General features: G+C 39.3%; 1 protein-coding gene across 4 annotated transcripts in view; it reads left to right on the top strand.

Annotated features, from left to right (window-relative positions):
* The window catches only part of stxbp6 (syntaxin binding protein 6 (amisyn)), a 149,170-nt gene that overhangs the window by 50,985 nt on the left and 79,518 nt on the right, over positions 1 to 18,667 (top strand). For all 4 annotated transcript variants that reach the window (XM_034675267.1, XM_034675268.1, XM_034675270.1 and 1 more), the window contains exons 3-4: positions 12,941 to 13,071; positions 13,715 to 13,880. In XM_034675267.1, coding sequence (XP_034531158.1) covers positions 12,941 to 13,071; positions 13,715 to 13,880 — 297 coding nt within the window. The remainder of the gene's footprint in view (positions 1 to 12,940; positions 13,072 to 13,714; positions 13,881 to 18,667) is intronic.

Raw genomic sequence — 18,667 nt, forward strand, 5'->3', positions numbered from 1 at the left:
GTTGCAAATTCCCACATCACGATTGTGATTGCAGTTAGATTAACTGTGCAGCACTAATTTCAATAAATTCTTTTAGATTACATTGATTTTATTATGCGTACAGGATTTTTTAAAACTTGTATATAGTGTTTTAAATGACAGGATGTCATGTTGACAAGCAAAGTAAAAGGAATACATTGATTAACTTAATTTCTTACATACATATTTGGCACTCTATTAACTATTTGTAGGAGAAAATAAAAAGTAATATTCTAATGACTTTACTTGAGCCTCCTTTATCTAATTAAAACAGTTCTGAGTTACTTTAATTTGAACTGAACTTAAAGACGCTCTGGTGCATCAAATGAGAGTTTTCATTCTGGATGGCTGACGCACATGATTTGTCAAGCCTCCACAATCCTTTTAATGTGTTGTCCTTGGGTGAGTGTTATAATTGGATGGATAACAGACGTTACTGGAGGCAAAAGACAGCCATGTCTTTAAAGGCTCGTTTGGGTTTTGAGTTCTTACACACTAAAGGAGCTCTGATGAAAGGAGTGACTTTGGTTTTAGCTCGTCAAAGACACAAACAGGTTCTAATTCTCAACATATGGTTTGAAAATGATGTGAACATGCGGTTATAACAAGGCCATGTCAGTCAAAGGGAGGTTAATTGAATATAAACATGCAATTTCTGTTGTATTTAATGGGAAGTGGCATTTCCTTACCAGCTATAATTATTAACCTCCTTGTTTTTGATTCATTTAAACTGCCATTAGCAGTACTGCTTGTATTTTCACACTGTGAGCGTTTACAGCTTTTGGCTGTGGTGTAAGATTGTTGTTTTCAGGGGTTATTAGTCACTAAATGAAATAAAAATTACAACAAATGAAATCACAATTCAAACACTCTCCAACGTGGCATTAGGCAAACATCTTCATGAGGAACTTTTCCTTTCTTATTTCTCACTCAATTATCATTAAGCTGCAGATTACTGGATTTCACTGTGGTTTGGTTTAGAAGGTTTGATTGAGACTGGCTGCTTCTTGCTGATTAAAAGAAACCTCTCTTGAAATGAGATATTCAACATTAAGGATTAATGTGCACCCCTCAGTAACAAGCTTTATAGTAACTTAGATTTTAAACTTGTTTTGTTAGTCTTTAATAAATGTACTGTTGCTGTAAATCCAATTATGTCTCTATCTGTTTCTGTATCTGTGTGAGAAACTCGTCCCTCTCAGGGGCAGAACAGAGCTGATCTCTTTTCTATAGCTATTATTCCTTGTGATATATGTACTCCCTCTCACTATTAGTGCCTTGCCACTGCTTGGACACCATCCTCGCCTGAGGAGGCATGCACACAGCAGTCACTGTTTTCAAACCCATGAATACACTGCAAAGGCTTTTGTCATGTGTTGTTGCCAGTCTAGACAGTGATGTGTTTCATTCCAGGGACAGCTTCTGTCTGAAGATTACAATGTGTTCAAGCTCAGGCAGAGCGAGGGCAGCTTTAAAATAGACCTGTAATCACAGAGTAGGACGGAGAGAGAAGTATTAGACATGGCCTCAGACGATAGCTCCGAAAACAAGCAGCAAAATTCACCCTTTAAGGCACATCGCTCAAACACTTACCTTTCAAGATGGTTTCCTTGCTGTCATTTAAAGATGCTGTTTTTACCCCTAGAAACTAGGTCATAAAAGTTATATTATGCACCAAACTTTTTCAAGAAGGTACCCCCCACGATCACATATTCAACTAATTAACTCCAAAATAGTGCAAAACAATCATTGTATGAAGAAACAAACCGGGACAAACAGAACAGCATGAACAGAGTGTGATTTACAAAAAAAACGACAATGTAACTGAAGAAACACTGGATGAGTGCAATGGCTTCATAACTCATCTTAATCTACCTCTAAATAAAGGACAAACTGAGGAGTGCTTATAACACGCATATATTCTTGATAATACTGACCGTATGGATGTGCACGTCTCGTTGACTACATGATTAAACGTGGTCACACATGCTAGTCGGCACCAGAATTACTATGAAATAAATAATACAATAAATTGTAGGACCTGAATGGTTGTCAAATGTTCTGTCTAAGCTGTAATGCAGCCACCTGCCACTAGCCAGGTCCAGCTACTGCCATAATGTTATAAATCTCACAGACAGATGGCAACTCGTAGCGCAGACTTGTTTGGCAGTATTTCGATATTTTGAGAAACTTGTATGTTGCCTGGGTCTGATTAAACTGGTATATAAACACTAGCAATGTGTAACCAGCACAGGCATGTTGACATTAACTTGCATGGAAAACCAAAGACCGATGGTAGAGCTGGGCAATATTGAAAAAGATGTTATTAAGATAACATTTTTCATATCAGTCGATATCAATATTATCATTATATATATCAAATCATTATCTTATTATCTCATCTGAAAGTATATTTTAATTAAGTGTATTAGTTAACAGTTAACACTGAGTTAACACGGGGTCAGACTAAGGACTCTGCTTTGCGCTGGTAGGTTTTGAGTTTTTCTAAAGTGCTCCTTTCAGCTGTGTTTACATTCAGCTCCTAACATTTTTAGGCCCCGCCCACCTATCACCCTGCAACATGATTGGTTGTTCAATGCCGTCTTCTTCTTCGGTCTAATGTTGGGTGGCAACTATCATTTAAGGCACATTAGCGCCCCCTTCCTTTCTAGTGGTTTGGGGGTGTAATTACAGGTTTACATATATCAAATTTGTATCAAACATTTGTTATATTTATATTGAGAAAATGTTTAGCATGATAATTATCATTATCGATTTATCGCCCAGTCCTAACTGGTGGTGGCTAGCTTTACAAACATTAGCAACATTCAGCTGACCAATTTGACATTTTTTACCCTGTGTGAGACTTTGTGATACAAAGTTAAGCTGCGTTGAATATATTGTGTTTAATTTTGACTGTTTTCTGTGTGTTTTCATCGTTTTTGTCTCATCAGTTAGTTGGAATAAAAAATTCTGTTTAAGTGACATTTTGACATGATTACATTTTTCAACTGCATCTGAAAACGTGTCAAACAAGTAACAAACATGAAATCTACTTTTCTCCTTTTTCTACAACAGTTTATAATTGCATTGAAAAAAAAAGTAAAATTACAATGTGCATCATTTTTTGTTTTCATTAATAAGTACAACATTTTAGGATGTACTGATATGCATCAAATAAATCTACCTCCTGCAGCTCAAAAAGTTCCCCTAGGAGTACTTCTCAGACTTGAGAAACATCTTCAAATACTGTGTAAACTCAACAACACCTCTTTTTTTCAGTGGTGTGAATCAAGTTTTGTTCTAAGTGTGAAATAAAGTGTGAACGAAACCCTGAGCCTCAGATGATAGCATTGTCAGAATCTGTCTCCTAATGACTTGAACTCTAACGGGATCTTTGTTTTTCTTATAAGCTAAAAATGTTGCCAAAGATGACTCCCAAATGTTGTTTTCATATGGACATCATGAAAAGTGACATAATGTATCATTTGTTTTAAGTTACCTGATCCTCTCTTTGTCTTTAAACAGCATGATCTGAGCTTTGAACTTTTCTTTCCAACCATTCTAATCATTTATTGCATGAGACTGATAATGATTCTTCGGGATTCACCCCTTTCATTTTCCATACACATATCATCTATCCCTTTAGGTCATATCTGGCGCTCATCCAAGTCAAACAAACAGTGCACATCCTTTGTTGCCAAGCACTTTGTCCATTAGTATTTCTGACTGTCTCAATAGTTTCCAAATGACTTTGACTTTCTGTTTACGTGGAACCAGCTTGGAGTCAATCTGAACCGTCCCAGCTCTCTGTCCCTGAATGAACCTTGCCAGGTGCCAGCTCCTGCTTCTCAGGTGTCTTTTATGCCTTGCAAATGAGATTCCCATGACAACCGTGCCTGCTTATTGTCAGAGCATGAAGCCAATTGACTGCTAACTGAAGAGGTCTGATTTGTCAAGAGATTCTTAGCCCACCTGGCTAAAATAAAGGCTGTGAAAGGTTTCTTTGAGGTAGAACAGATTGGAGTCAAATGATTGAAGACAAACTCACATTAAAATACTGACTTGGCTTAACTTGTGTCCTTAAACTTTACTCTGGAGATGTAATATGCACAAACACCCAAAAAAACAAACAAACACAAACAAAAAGGCTATTTGGCAGCAAAAATGAAATGTGACCAAGGTTATCACTCCTTTTCTTGATGACTAAATAAGTGTAGCTGCACATCATTATCAGGATTTCATATTTTAAGGAGCAGTAATAGTGGTTCAATGGTAACACCAAACTTAAGCCCATCTCATTAGCCTTTTAAGCTTTTTTTAAGTAGTTACAGCAGATATGAAAACAACTGCATATAAAAGTTGCTGTCTGTAACTAGAACTCCTCCTGCAAAGCATCTGTAACTGATTTAAGCTCACAATAAGGATGACATAACTGTCTTGTTGTTATTATTTTCTGGTTATTTGTTGTTTATGCACAATTGCAACTTATTTGTGGAGTTACACCAAGCTGCAACATCCGGCCGCTATGAAGCCAATGAAGAAGTGTGTACTTGAGGCTGGCTGGAAGTACCAGAAACCACAAACACACAAATTCAAAAACGTAGATTATTACAGCAAAAATAATTTTGTCATTACGAGTTTTCCATTATGAGAGGCACAGCTGACTTGATTGACCGGCGGGAACACTGTAGCTGTTGGCTAGGAGACTGAAATTTTACCTGACACTCGCTCGCTCGACAGCAGTTAGGTTTACTCAAAGCTGCTGTCGATAGTCGTGATATAACATCAGTTTGGAGAGAGATTTTGAATGTTAACACTACCCCTCCCCTATCTGCTCCCTTAACCCCGCCCACAAAATATCGTTTTGCGTGTTCTATGAGTAAGAAGTGACTTCCCAACCAATCAGGGCTACAGACGGTCGGGGAGTAGCTCTGATTGGTCCATGATAACGTGAAAGAGGGGAATAATAACATTGCTTGATACAAAGGAATTGGAAAACACAGAAATTTCATCATAATCTCAAATGACTTCACTTACCGATGAGTACCGATGGGTATTATGACCTTTTCTCCAAACCCAGCAGAAAAAGGTACTTTTTTTTTACACCATTCCTACCAACAGCAGCTTTAAGCATATTCAATATGGCTGCCGCCGACGATTGGCCTCAAAACAGCGCTTCAGAAACAGATGGGTGATGTCATGGATACCAAGTCCATTATTTATACAGTCTAGGTGTTAAACATGACATTATTAACCACAGGGTTTGTGTCAAAACAGTAGGTTTACAGCTGTCAGTGACAGTCGACACTCTGACTGAGCTATGAAAACTGCCACCTACATGAGAACTTATATTAGTCATATGAAGACTGCAAGACAGATTTTCTGCCATCCCTGAAATACTTGCTCCTTATTGATGATTGTGCATGCTGTGCAGTCTGAGCATGGTAATGTGTGCTCTCTGTAATCCTCCATGCTTATAACCTGCGAATACGTTCCTCCACTGTCTCTTGGTGTGTGGCTTTTGGAATATATTCTGGAGCGCATGGAGCCTCCCTGACCGTACATTTACACATTATCTTCCATATCTGATGTGAGCTCTTGTTATTCTGTGGTTTGGGATTTTCATATTGTCTCTTAGATGGCCCAAAGTCCTGATGCTTATCATATTTCTGGCTGGTGGATGGAGACTTTCGGGAAGCATCAATGTTGACACAAGGATTTAGTTGTATTACATAAGGAAATGAGTTATTAATGTTATGCCTATACTGGTGGTCCTTCTTCTTACTCTGTTTTCTTTCATGCTGTCTTGGGCAAACTCCAGTTTTACAACATAAGCATGGGCATTAGCTGTCTTGGATTATATTAGTTTTCATAGTGTTGTATTCAACATTTACACCTATGTTTCTGTGCAATAATACCCAACAGCCTGCACACTTCTCACATCATCATTTGTGTTATCATTGCTTTTTTATGGAGCTCACATTTTCCTCCCAACAATCACAGTTTTGATAATATTGCCTTGAGAGAAAGCCGATCCTGAGAATGTTTCCTATGTAATGTTAGCGGTTTGTGTACAGTATGAGTTTCCCCTCAGTCGCAGCGTTTGCACTTGGCCAAACAAAACAAGGGACTGATCCACTGGAGGAAGTGAGAGCGTGTCACCATCAGAGCATGAGAAAGGAACCCCAGCGTGGCCTTCCTCTGACAGCCCAAATGGAAACAATGGCTCTGGCATCCTTTCTGTAGACTTTCCTTGTTTCTAGATATTATATATTATGTAGCCAGTGCTGTTTGCTCATTCCTGTGAGGTTTATTATGCTGTAACAATGTGTTAAGGGTGTGATCGCAATATCAGTGTTTGCTTTGTAAATGTTAGCTGAATCAGGGAGGTGAGTTAAATGCACTTTCATATTTGATGGAGCCAATTTTATATGGAGTGCGCGCTTAGACCGCTAGGCCAACGGTGCCCCATTTCGACCAAGCTGCAACCTCCGGTGTAAAAATATGAGTCCAGTGCGGAAGTGCTAAAAACTGCAGTTCATCAAGGATCCACTTGAGGCTGGCTCCGGAAGTACCGAAAACCACATACACACCAATTCAGAAAAGACGATCTTTACAGCAGAAATAAACATGTTTACAGCCTGGTACAAAAGAGGAGTGTAGTCTGGATAGCTCTTTTCTCGATTGGCACTCACTGTAGGGGGGGGGGGGTGAATTTTTTTCTAACGCAGCAATTTCAGAGATATTGAGATTAAGAGTTTTCCAATGAGAGCCACAGCTGACTTGATTGACAGAGGGAACACTGTAGCTGTTGGCTAGGAGGCTCAAAGCCCGCCTCTTTACCTCACAATCGCTCGACAGCAGCAATATGGCTGCCGCCGACGATTGGCCTTAAAACAGCGCTTCAGAAACAGATGAGTGACGTCACTGATACTACGTCCATATCTTATGCAATCTATGGTTTCGACGCATTTACATTGTGGAGGAGGTGTTTTCAGGCTACACACATAGGCTTTTACGTCAGGAAAGGGCTAGGCAGAATCCTACACCATTGGCCACAGTGTCAATTAAACGCAGAAGGATACACCAGGCTTAAGGCTGATTCATACTTCTGCGTCTCCCCTACGCAGCAGGGGCTGACGCGGACATGAGCCCCACATACTTGTGCGTCGGTGTGTCTGTGTCGCGTAGCAATTCTCCGCCGAAACGCCTGAGGGCAGTGCGGTCTCTCTGATAGCTGGCCAGCTGCTTCCGGTCCCGCTACGATCTCTGTTTACTTTTCCACAGAGATTCAGAGCGTGTTATGTTAATCTACATGTTGCTGTTTATCATACAGACATGATTACATGAAGAATAGAGAGGAGGAGATGAAATACACGGCCGATGTGCGGCCGATGTCCGGAATCCCGGAAGTGTTGTAAATGGGGGAAAGACAAAGCCGCCGAGCGGACCAATCACAGAGCTTGCGGTCCGCGTCGGCTCTATGGGGAGTTACATTTTGGAGGAGGTGCGCGTCAGCTACGTGCGTAGGCCTTGGCGTAGGTACGGGAGCTACGCGGACCCCCGGCGTAGGGTACGCCGTTGATTTAACGCAGAAGTATAAATCGGCCTTTAGGTCAGCAAAACACTTACTGTTTGAATCAGGAATGGTGATACCTTGTGGCAGAAAAAAATTATAGATAGATACCTTCTTGAATGAAGGACATGATGAACAAAGTATTGAATTTAATAAGTTGAAGGTTCTCAGGTTCCGGCACATGAATTAATTAGAACTGTAAAAGAAAAGTTTCTTTATTGCTCACAAATCTGCACACAAACCAGTCAAATTGATATCACAAACACATATTTCTGCCCTAACATCTAACAAATCTTCCATCATCTCCAAAAAAACGAAGCTCCAAAATGAAACCCCCCCAAAAGCAGTGCATCAGTCATTATTTTGTTCTGGGGGTACTTCTCCAAACACACTCACCGTAGCACTCAATCCGCTTGAGGTTTCATTTCAGTTGAAGCACTTAAGTAAACATTTTCTCACAGGCTCGTCCTTGATTGCTGTTTCAATAAAGCCAGCTTCTCTAACTTTCAGTAACGGTTTAATATGCAGGGGAAGAGCTCAGGCGAGGTGGGAGTCAACACCTGAATATTAAATTGATTTGAGAGGCTCAAAGGCATCTGACAGTTTGATTAAGACCTCTGTGCTGATGCGTTGAGGATGAAGCTGCATGGCCTTGAGACAAAATCTTCCTTTCACATGTTCAGCTGTGCTTTCAAGAGGTCAGGTCTCGGTATGATGTCTGAAAGATAAATAGCCAAACAGTGCCACCAGATTATAACCAAACATATAGTAAATATTCCTCCTAACGCAAGCGAAGGATCATTCAGTATGCATTTCTCATGTTGGATGATGCCCCAGCGTAATGAAACTGTTATGCTAATCCTGCAGACAGTGTGATTGTTTTCAAAAGCAGGCTCACTACAGAGCTTGAGATGTGACAGTGAGCATGTTAATACAGGGAAGTGTCAGTCAAAGCCTCATGTGCTCGGGGGTTGCATCCATTCATAAACATGATTGCTTCTTTTCATCTTTTGTGTTGTGCAATCTGCTGTCAGCATAAAATTTACAACCTTGAGCAGTGACGTCGACGCATGGTGCAGGAGATTGTAAAACTATTGTAATTCTTCTTTTATGTCACTTCCCCTGTAGTGTGACTTATGTTTCTGCTTGGAGTCACAGTAAATAAAAAAGACGCAGCATGCAGGAGGATAGGACAGTGGAGTAAGAAACTAGGAAGAGAGAATGGGAACGACATGCGGCCAAGGTTCGTGGTTCAGATTTGCCCATGGGCCACAACCACCACTGTAAATGTTCAAGGCAAAGTTTGCATTGAGCTGTGTGAAAGCTGGTTTAAATTGCTAATATAAGTGCATTTTGACCAAGAATTCCGGGGTCTTTTAGCCCCCAGAACTACTTTACCCTGAACTAAAAGGTTCTGTGCCCCCCATTGTTGTCTGTGTTTCATCCGCGGGCTGAAGTCCATGGTAGATTGTGTAAATCAGGCCAGTGACATATGAAGAAAAAAGAAGTAAATGCACTACACCACCAGACCAGTGGAGGGCAGTAAAACAAAGACGAATGCCATTCATCACAGATGACACCATAGAAGCAGACGGACAGGCAGGTATCATTATGAGCAACACAATAGTTAGCATATCAACACTTCAGAGGAGATGAGCGCGAGTAGCAAAGACGTTGCAACACGGCTTTAAAATAGTTTTTAAAGCATCCCTCACAAACGTCTTTGGACGATCATTAAATACTTATCTGATGAGGATATTGAATCTTAAAACTCCCACTGTGTTTCAACAGCTGTGTAAAGGTCTCCAGTTTACAGGGTCACTTTTAAAACCCTAACACAGAGAGAGACACATTTGCGATGGGCTGAGAGAAGACTACTGTTACAAGCTGCTAAATCAACAATATCTAGGCATCTTCTTTTTTTGAAAAGTACGCACACATACAAAAAAGATAGAACAAATGAAAGAAAGAGAAATCAAGTGAATCACAGATGTCCGTGATGTTATTGTGGACGGCGGGTGGAATAAAAACACTGCGGTTAATCTACCAATCAGACACGTTCAGCATTGCAGGCCCCCAAAAGCCCCGGGATCTTTGAAAAGTACCACCCCCCTAGCAGGGGCTTTTTAGGAGGAAGATTATCTACCCCTGATCTAAATTTAGACCCTGGGTCCACCGGTTGAAACGCACTTAGTTCCGGGGTAAAGTCCCTAGTTTTGGGGTAAAGTCCCTAGTTCAGGGGTAAAGTTCCTCTATTCGAAGAACGCCTTATGTGACATTATTTTGACCAAGCTATGTTGTGTAGTTGAAAAAATAAATAAACCAAAAAACCTCACTGTCACTGAAAAGACATCATTTCCACAGTGTGTTTCTGGCTAGCTATGATGGAGGAATTGCTGGTGTCTTTCAGAGGAAGACAGTTACAGGTTAAACTCCCATTCTTCTTTTTAGCTCTCAGCTACCGATCTTCAACTGACCAAGGGAGAGCAATAAAACTCAATTTCTTCTTTATCAGTTAAGGGAAAATAGTGGTTTTGTGCTCAAGTCTATCATCTGCAGCGAATGTAGCCCAGAGACGCGTTATTCCTGCTGTGAATTGGATGACCTGAGTTTCTAAACTTCAAGCTTTCAACACAGTTGTTCATTACATCAAGCTGTCATCCTCTTTATGAAATGTTCTGCTTTTTGAGGCTTTTATTAACCTCCTCTGTGACCCCAAACAGATCCAATCACTCACTTTATCTGTTTGTCGTGGCTGTGGCCGTCTGTTTGATTAAAAATAAGTTTAAAGACCAAGATTTGAAAGAAATGACAGCATGTCTGCCTGCGTTGTATCCGTCCGTCTGATCCACCCTGGACCTCTAGTATTAACTGCAGCTGTCTAAATGGATACACATAACATCCCTCCTCTCAAGGGAGGTGTACTTACTGAACATATCACCTGATATAACACTCAGCTCTGACTTTGTTTTCAAAATCATTTCCAGACCAAGGTGTGGTGAATCTTTCTCAGAACAAACCTGAGCAAAAGTCAGAATGTTCAGTAACATGGCAACAAGCAGGAACGCAAGTAGAAAACAGGGTACAGAGTGAAAGTGACCAAAACATTACCCTCCTTTCAGAGAAGACACAATGGCAAATTTGGGAGAGTGGAAACAGAGGTCGGCTGCAGGGGTTAGAAAAGCATTACATGCGTCTGTTTCCTCAGAAGTACAAATGGTTCCAGTATCCGCACGCACGCACGCACGCACGCACGCACGCACGCACACGCACGCACGATTTCAGCAGTTTAAACAAAGATATCAATGTGAATAGAGGTGAGGGTACTGTAATGCTGCCGGGGCCAAGATGAGGACAAAATGATGTCATTGGACAGGAGATGAAGTCAGAGTCCCCATTCACACATGTCCTGACATTTTCTTGATAATTTCAAGACATGATTTCAGGAACATGATGTTCACACATGCATCCCACAGCAAGAGATTATCTCTGTTGGACAGACTTATCAAAAATTGAAATATTCTGTTTGATTGAGTTTGTTGGGGAAGGGGGACGTGAAGTCAGGAGCAGAAGGAATTTTCTATATAGGTGTCTTTTTCTGTTTAATGCACAAACATCATGTGTAAAGACATTTCCACCAGCCAAACACAACAGTAGACAACATACTGACAACTTGGACGAGCTGTATAGAGAATAAAGCAGCATAACTTTGCTCAGTGTGAAAGATGTCAAAGGAGAAAGATGGTAAATATTCCAGACCACCACCAACTAAAGTTAAGAAGAACATTTTCGGCCATTCACACATGCAGCTCAAATCAGCTAAAATCTGGGAATTTACCAGAGTTTTGCCTGTATAAACCGGGCTAGACTGTTTTGTTTTTTGCATCTTAAATGACCATAACTTCATAATAGGGATGCACGGTATTGGATTTTTTGATATCCGATATGCCGATATTTTGCAACTCATTTAGCTGATTGCCAATACCAATACCATTTGGTGATACTCTTATCACATTTGTTATGTAATATTCATTTCTTTTGCAAAATAAGAAAAACTGCATATTTATTTATAACAATTGCTTTCAAACCAAATTAACATAAAAAAATACATCCTACTTAAAACTTGGATGATGTTCTACCTGAGACAATCATAACAAAACCCACAACCAGGGCAAATTTGGCCAATTTCACATTTGACATAGTCAGTAAACCTAAACTCTGTTCACAGGGAACATGTGAAAAGTGCAACTGCACAACTGTACTTAAACCCAAATTAAATAAAATGGTTTACTCTTTGACAGTAAATGTGCCTAAATTAGTCAGCTACGTGTACCTTACAGACTGCTGCTTAAATTCAAATTTATTTTCAAACATGTGTGCAGAAGCCCATTATTTTATCTGTTAATTATATCGGCATTTTGGCCTAGTCCAATAGTTCAATTTTAAGCCAATATCGGCCGATACCGATGATGTGCCGATAATATCGTGCATCCCTACATCATAATCATATACAGTTCATTACAATGCATTACTTTTCTAACATCCTCTTAATGTATCATATCTGAGTACTTCAAACATTCCCCAAAGAATCACCTAGCAGCAGCCGTCCCCTTCCCCCCCAATTGTTAAAGTGTTAGAAACCACCAGAGCATGGTTGTAATTGCACCTGCTGATAAAACTCTGTGGTACCTAATAGTTCAAGCCAAAGCCCAATGTTCTTGTTTGATTGTCTTGTCATTATGTCCAGTATTTATTTGTGAGTTGTTGATGGCTAGATGTAGTGTTATTTGTTACCTGCTTTGATTTAGCCAACACTGCAGTAGGAGAGAAATTAGTTGTGTTCAGCAAAGTGTAAAAATACAGAGCAATTTATATTTTGACAGGAACAATTTAAGCAAGTGTTTGTGTTCTTCAAACCAACAGTGTGGAAAATGTTCTCTATGTAGTTTTGAAGCCTGAACTCTTATACTGTATGTAGAGTTGTTACTCACACATTCAGAATAAATGTAAAGGCCAATTTCATGTGTGCCCCTTCATTGTGTTTTATTATAGGAAATTCTATCAGTGTTTATGTTACTGTTGGCTCCAAGGGTGAAATATCAATTGCCAACAGACCACTTTGTTTCTGCCGCCCACATCTGCTCGGCTCTTATATTTAATATGCACTGCATGTTGGCTCGTCTTGTGGCCTTAACTGTGTACACAAACTTTGTCACTTCATCATTATCATAGCTAGAAGTTCCACAAAAATGTAATACTCAAACTTAAATGTTATATTGATATATAAAATAACTGCTGCAGCTGTCTTATCAAGTGTTTTTTCTTGTGTTTTTGTTTCCACAGTGACAAATAAGAAACCATCCCATTTATCTATTACCAAGGTGAAGCAGTTCCAAGGATCTACTGCCTTCATGAAAAGATCACATTGGACAATTGACCAGCTACGGCAGGTCAACGGCATTGACCCAAACAAAGTATGTAACTTTTATCTTTTTTATTTCTGCTATTTCTTTAAGTAAGGAAAAGAAGTGAGCTGAAATCACTTTACATTTTAGCAATTGTATTACTTACCTTTTACTGTAATATTGATTTAAATGTTGCTTTATTATTTTAGTCATTTTAACTGTTATCTTATTCTATTTGTATTTATTCATTCATTTATTTTATTTATCTACTCAGTTTTATTTATATTTTTAGCCTTAGTTTTCTTTTCAATTCTTCTTCTTCTTCTTCTTCTTCTTCTTCTTCTTCTTCTTCTTCTTCTTCTTCTTCTTCTTCTTCTTCTTCTTCTTCTTCTTCTTCTTCTTCTTCTTCTTCTTCTTCTTCTTCTTCTTCTTCTTCTTCTTCTTCTTCTTCTTCTTCTTCTTCTTCTTCTTCTTCTTCTTCTTCTTCTTCTTCTTCTTCTTCTTCTTCTTCTTCTTCTTCTTCTTCTTCTTCTTCTCTAATATGTCTTGCCATTGTTTTATTTCTGCTTCTTTTTTGTTTTCAATCACTGTAAAGCACTTTGTGTTGCATTTGATTTGTATGAAAGGTGCTATATAAATAAAGCTTGATTGATTGTTGCGTAACAAAGTATTCGTCTTTACCCATCTCTTTCTTTCTGCTGTCCTCTCCAAGGACAGTCCAGAGTTCGACCTGACATTTGAAAACGCTTTTGACCAGTGGGTCGCTGGATCAGCGGGAGAGAAGTGCACCTTCATTCAGATTCTCTACCACACCTGCCAACGCTACAGCTCAGTACGGAAACCAGAGTTTGTCAACTGTCAGTCCAAACTGCTGGGGGGTAAGAAAGTTAAAATAACCCACTGTGCTAACTGTTCTTTCATAACGTTTCTGTTGAAACACAGTGACTCTTTAATGCCAGACTGTTGTCCAACTGTGCTGTAAGCCAGCCTGAATCTGATTATGCATGATGACAACCAGCACCTGGTGTGTATGAAAATGCATGCCTATTCCACATCAACAGCATCTGTTGAGGGCTCTGCTGAAGTGAGGTCAATGAGTATAGGCAACAACATGTCTCAGCTCTGACACAGATCAGCTGGTTTAAAGCACATATATAACACTAGACAGTCTTCCTTTAATGTATGTGATGTTGACACATTTTATTCTGTGCCTTAAGTGTGAACCCATTACTTTGAATTGCTTTCCACCCTTAATAATATTATTAAACATCCCAGCAGGGGTTGTGGGAATCCCTTAATTATTGACACGCTTAATCAAATTTGTGAGACTGTATAAAACAGTCATTTGGATTCTAACCTCCCTGTTGGAATTTAATATTAACTTCACGCACCACTAATGAATAAAGACAGGCTGATCAAGCGAGTCAAGGCGCAAACAAGTCCTAAATGTTTCAGACTTGTAGAATGTAAATGGAGAAGTAAATAGGGTGTTAATTATCCAGGAGGGGAAAGGTTTTTGGTGCTGATTTCCTGTATGTGACAGGGTGTGGAGAAAGCAGCACCCTCAGCAGCTTAATCAGATATTGATCTGTTTACCCCCAACTCCGTCTTTGAGAAAAATTCAGCCTGTTGTATTATTCATGGCATTATAAATGGAAACTCTGCCTTAAATATCTCTTGTGTAGGGCGTCAATCTGCCCACATGTACAAGAGCCAGTTAGTGGAAATTGATAGTTTCAAAAGCTACAAGAAGGGTTTCATTGTCTGTGTATCAGAAGAATCTGACGGTGTTATAAGGTGTAGTGTTAGTCCCTGCAGCGGAGTACCGCATACTGTGGACTGAGAGTTTGAAGGATTTCAACGTGAAACAGTAGATTCTAAAGGAGGACTAAGACACTGCAGATACATGCAGATATTAGAATGTTCTTTCTTTCTTTCTTTCTTTTTGTCTTCCTATCATCCTTTCTTTCCTTTTGTGTATCCCTATATTTCTTTCTTTCCTTCTATCTTCCCTCCTTTCTTTATTCCTCTTTTCCCTCCTTTCTTCCATTCTTTCTTTTTTCATTTTTTTTCTTGCTTCCCTCCTGTCATCTGTTTCTCTTTGTGTCTTCCTTCTGTCTTTCTTTTCTTTTTTCTCTTACCTTCTATCTATCTGTCTATCTAGCTATCTAGCTATCTATCTATCTTTCTTTCTTCCTTTCTTTCTGTCTTCCTATCCTCCTTTCTTTCCTTTTCTCCATTTCTTTCTTTCCTTCTATCGTCCCTCCTTTCTTTCTCTCTCTTCCCTCCTTTCTTCCTTTCTTTCTTTCTTTCTTTCTTTTTTCTTGCTTCTCTCCTTTCCTCCTTTGTTTCTCTCTGTGTCTTCCTTCTGTCCCTCCTTTCTTTCTTTCTTTCTTTCTTTCTTTCTTTCTTTCTTTCTTTCTTTCTTTCTTTCTTTCTTTCTTTCTTTCTTTCTTTCTTTCTTTCTTTCTTTCTTTCTTTCTTTCTCTTAGTGTTGAAACCCGCTGTCTTCTCATTGATAATATACATGACCATTCTCTTCAGATTCAGTGAGCTTATCTGACCTTCCTCCCACTCAGAAAACCATTTCCATATTTAGCTTGGTATAACCGACCTTGTGTAAACTATAGTCTGAGCTGTGTAGGAGGGAAGGTAGGGGTGCCCTGCAGAGCTCTGAAGCCAGAGGTCTTTAGAGTAGGATGGATTATGCAGTACAAAAGATGTAAATCAACAAACACGCCTCCTCAAGTATTTCAAATTAAACTTAGAGCATTGTTTTAACTGCACAGAATCCAGTACACTGATGGATGACTGTAAGGAATGTCGCACAAACTTTGCTCTTTTGGAGGGAATTTCTTATTCTGAGTGTTTCCCACACCTCGAGTTCTCTTAAAGAGCCACACTTGTGTTGTTATAGAGCAGCTACTATATTGATCCACCTATTGACACTGTGCTGTTAAGTACATCTGGCTATTGATCTGATAACAGACTCCGCCAAATCTGTCCACTCCAGTTTAAGTCTCACACCAGTGCAAAACAAAAATCATGACGCTGCTCAGGTGTGGGACCATAACTGTGGGAGACTTCATCTACAGAATCCACGGGGATGTGAGCCACCAGAAAACACTAGAGGAAGATAGCTGAGCACAGAATTCTGTGGATAAACTATCGATACCATTAGGTAACCAAGAAGGACAAGCATGTCTGATCAGTGAGATGTGGAACCAAGCATGATTGAACTCGATGTGAGTGTAAGTTACAAATCTCTGGGGTTGTTGTTTGTTTCCTGTGTGTGTACCAGCGCTGTCATAACAATGTCATCAGTGGTGTGTGATGACAACAGCTTTCTTTGCTTGAGCTTAATCTCGCACCAGGTCCCCAGGCTTATTACGTTACTACAAGAGGTCCTGTCAGTCTCAAGAAGCTCATGGTCACATACTGCAGACAGCTGCCAGCTTCTTCAATGCATCTATTTTTTGAGTTGATGCTGTGATACTGAACTATTTCAATCAAACTGCTGAATGAAATCAAATCCAGTGAAGATGTTTTTAGTATCTCAGATGTTTTTATTTCTCTCCAAATCCATGCACATGTTTGTTTTGTAGTTCTGTTAACATGCATATTTCAGATGAAACAATCTGATTCTGCAGAGTTGAAAAATTGTTTTGGATAACTGAGGAGTATTTGCACAGGCGCATGTTTGTGATCCCTAATGGGGCATGTAATTGATCAGGATATAAAAGCAGCTAGTTCTCTAATTGCCCTGTTATCATTGCTGACTTGTGCTGCTGGCCGCACTGTTTACAATGCCATGCTCTGATTCTCAGCTGGACTTTTCTTTCTCTCTGAGAAGTATTTATAGATTGGTTCTATCTGAGAACACAGAGAAGGCTTATAAATCCTTAGTACTGGGGGTAGGGCTGGGCGATAATTACGATAACGATTATTAACGTGATCCAATTTTTATATAAATATAACAAATGTTCGATAAAAAATGATATATTTATGGAGATTACCTCTGCTGTGCATCTTCAACACGTTCAATGTTCACAGCGACTGTGGTACAAACTGAACACTGAATAACCGTGAGGCATTCACTGCACTGTGTGAAACTATCGCTCAGCCCGTAACCCTTAGTATTCTTAAAGGGAAGACAATACTCTACTAAATGGATACACAGAATACAATTTGATATATCTCTGTTGTAAATTCAAATCAAATAATGCAAATTACCTCAACCTGAGAAAAATAATAATCTACAAACTAAAACTTCACAAAAATATCTTCTTACACAAAAGACCTGCTTCCTGTTTGCACTATCAAAGTGATAGATTCAAGAAGCTTATAGAGAACTAAAACATTATAAAAGCCAACACACATCTGGTTTCTTCAAGTTGAACTCAGGAGCAAAAATCTGCTTTTAAATCTAAAAGAAATGATTTGATATTTGTTGTGATAAATATCGATATTAGACCAATATGAAAAGTTTTAACGTGATAACATCTTATTTAATATCCCCCAGCTCTGGTTGTCAACTGTAAAAACATTAATACAGACTACTTTTGATTAATAGGACAAAAAACAGTTTCACCTTTTATGTGTGAGATTAACAAAAAACTGAACCCCCAATACTCATCCTGGCTTTAAAAATCCATGATATCATAATCCTTAATCGTAACCCCTCTTATTAATTCCAAAACTATTTGATGTTTTAATGCTCAAAGCTGACAATGATCTTTGATATTTTCTCATCACAGAAGACCAAGCAGTAGATTCAGTGTTTTTACGCTGCAGGGTCTATTTGAACAAAAAGAGGAAAGAGTTTGTTGCACACCACAGTCATCTACTAAGACAAGGTAAGCCAGAGAAAAACCTTGACTGAATTAAAAGAGTGTTGAGTTCCCTTACTAACAAGTAATACGTACCACCATATCATAATCATTTTCAGGTTGGAAAAAAGTCCACAGTAGCTTGCAGACATACTTCATTTGAACTCTTACAGGCATGGCTATGTCCTCCTGTATATCTGGGCATGTGTAAAAGTAAGCAAAGTATAAAAAGAACAACCTTTACTGCATATGAACTACATAAATCAACTTTATATACTGCTAGTAGATGCACTTGGAAATTCTAGCTTCAATAACTGGAGCCAGTCTGAAAGGTTAGATTTAAATATAAGGTTTTGAATGTCCCCTTCTTTCTAAACTTAAGGCTCCTCCTGTAATTAAGTCCACCTCCTGGAGACTTTTGTGACCTAGTTGTCATTTAGAGGTGTATTCTTGGTTAATAATTACACACACATATGCTTTTGGCTGTACTCCCAGTGAGCACAAGGTCAACATTACCTTGCTTTGCTGTCACTGTGGGGATGGAGTACATGTTGATAGGGCTTCCAAGTTTACATCCAAAGGATAAAGAAGTTGTACTCACTGTCCTTGTCCCTCAAACTGTGTGTGGAGCCACTGGAGTTAAACCCACTTTTACTCACAAGGGCAGATCAGTGTTAGTTTTTTTCCTCTAGAGCTAGCCTCAATATTCAGTACTTGTGTAACACTTCCCAAACAATTTTCAAGCTTAATGGAGACTATATTCTGAAGGAATAATGGCTGTTTAATGCATCGTGTGATGCTGACATTTTTCTGCTGATTAAGCCTTTGAGAAGAGG

This window comes from Notolabrus celidotus, chromosome 22 (genome assembly GCF_009762535.1).
Source record: "Notolabrus celidotus isolate fNotCel1 chromosome 22, fNotCel1.pri, whole genome shotgun sequence".
In the NCBI taxonomy this organism is placed as follows: Eukaryota; Metazoa; Chordata; class Actinopteri; order Labriformes; family Labridae; genus Notolabrus; species Notolabrus celidotus.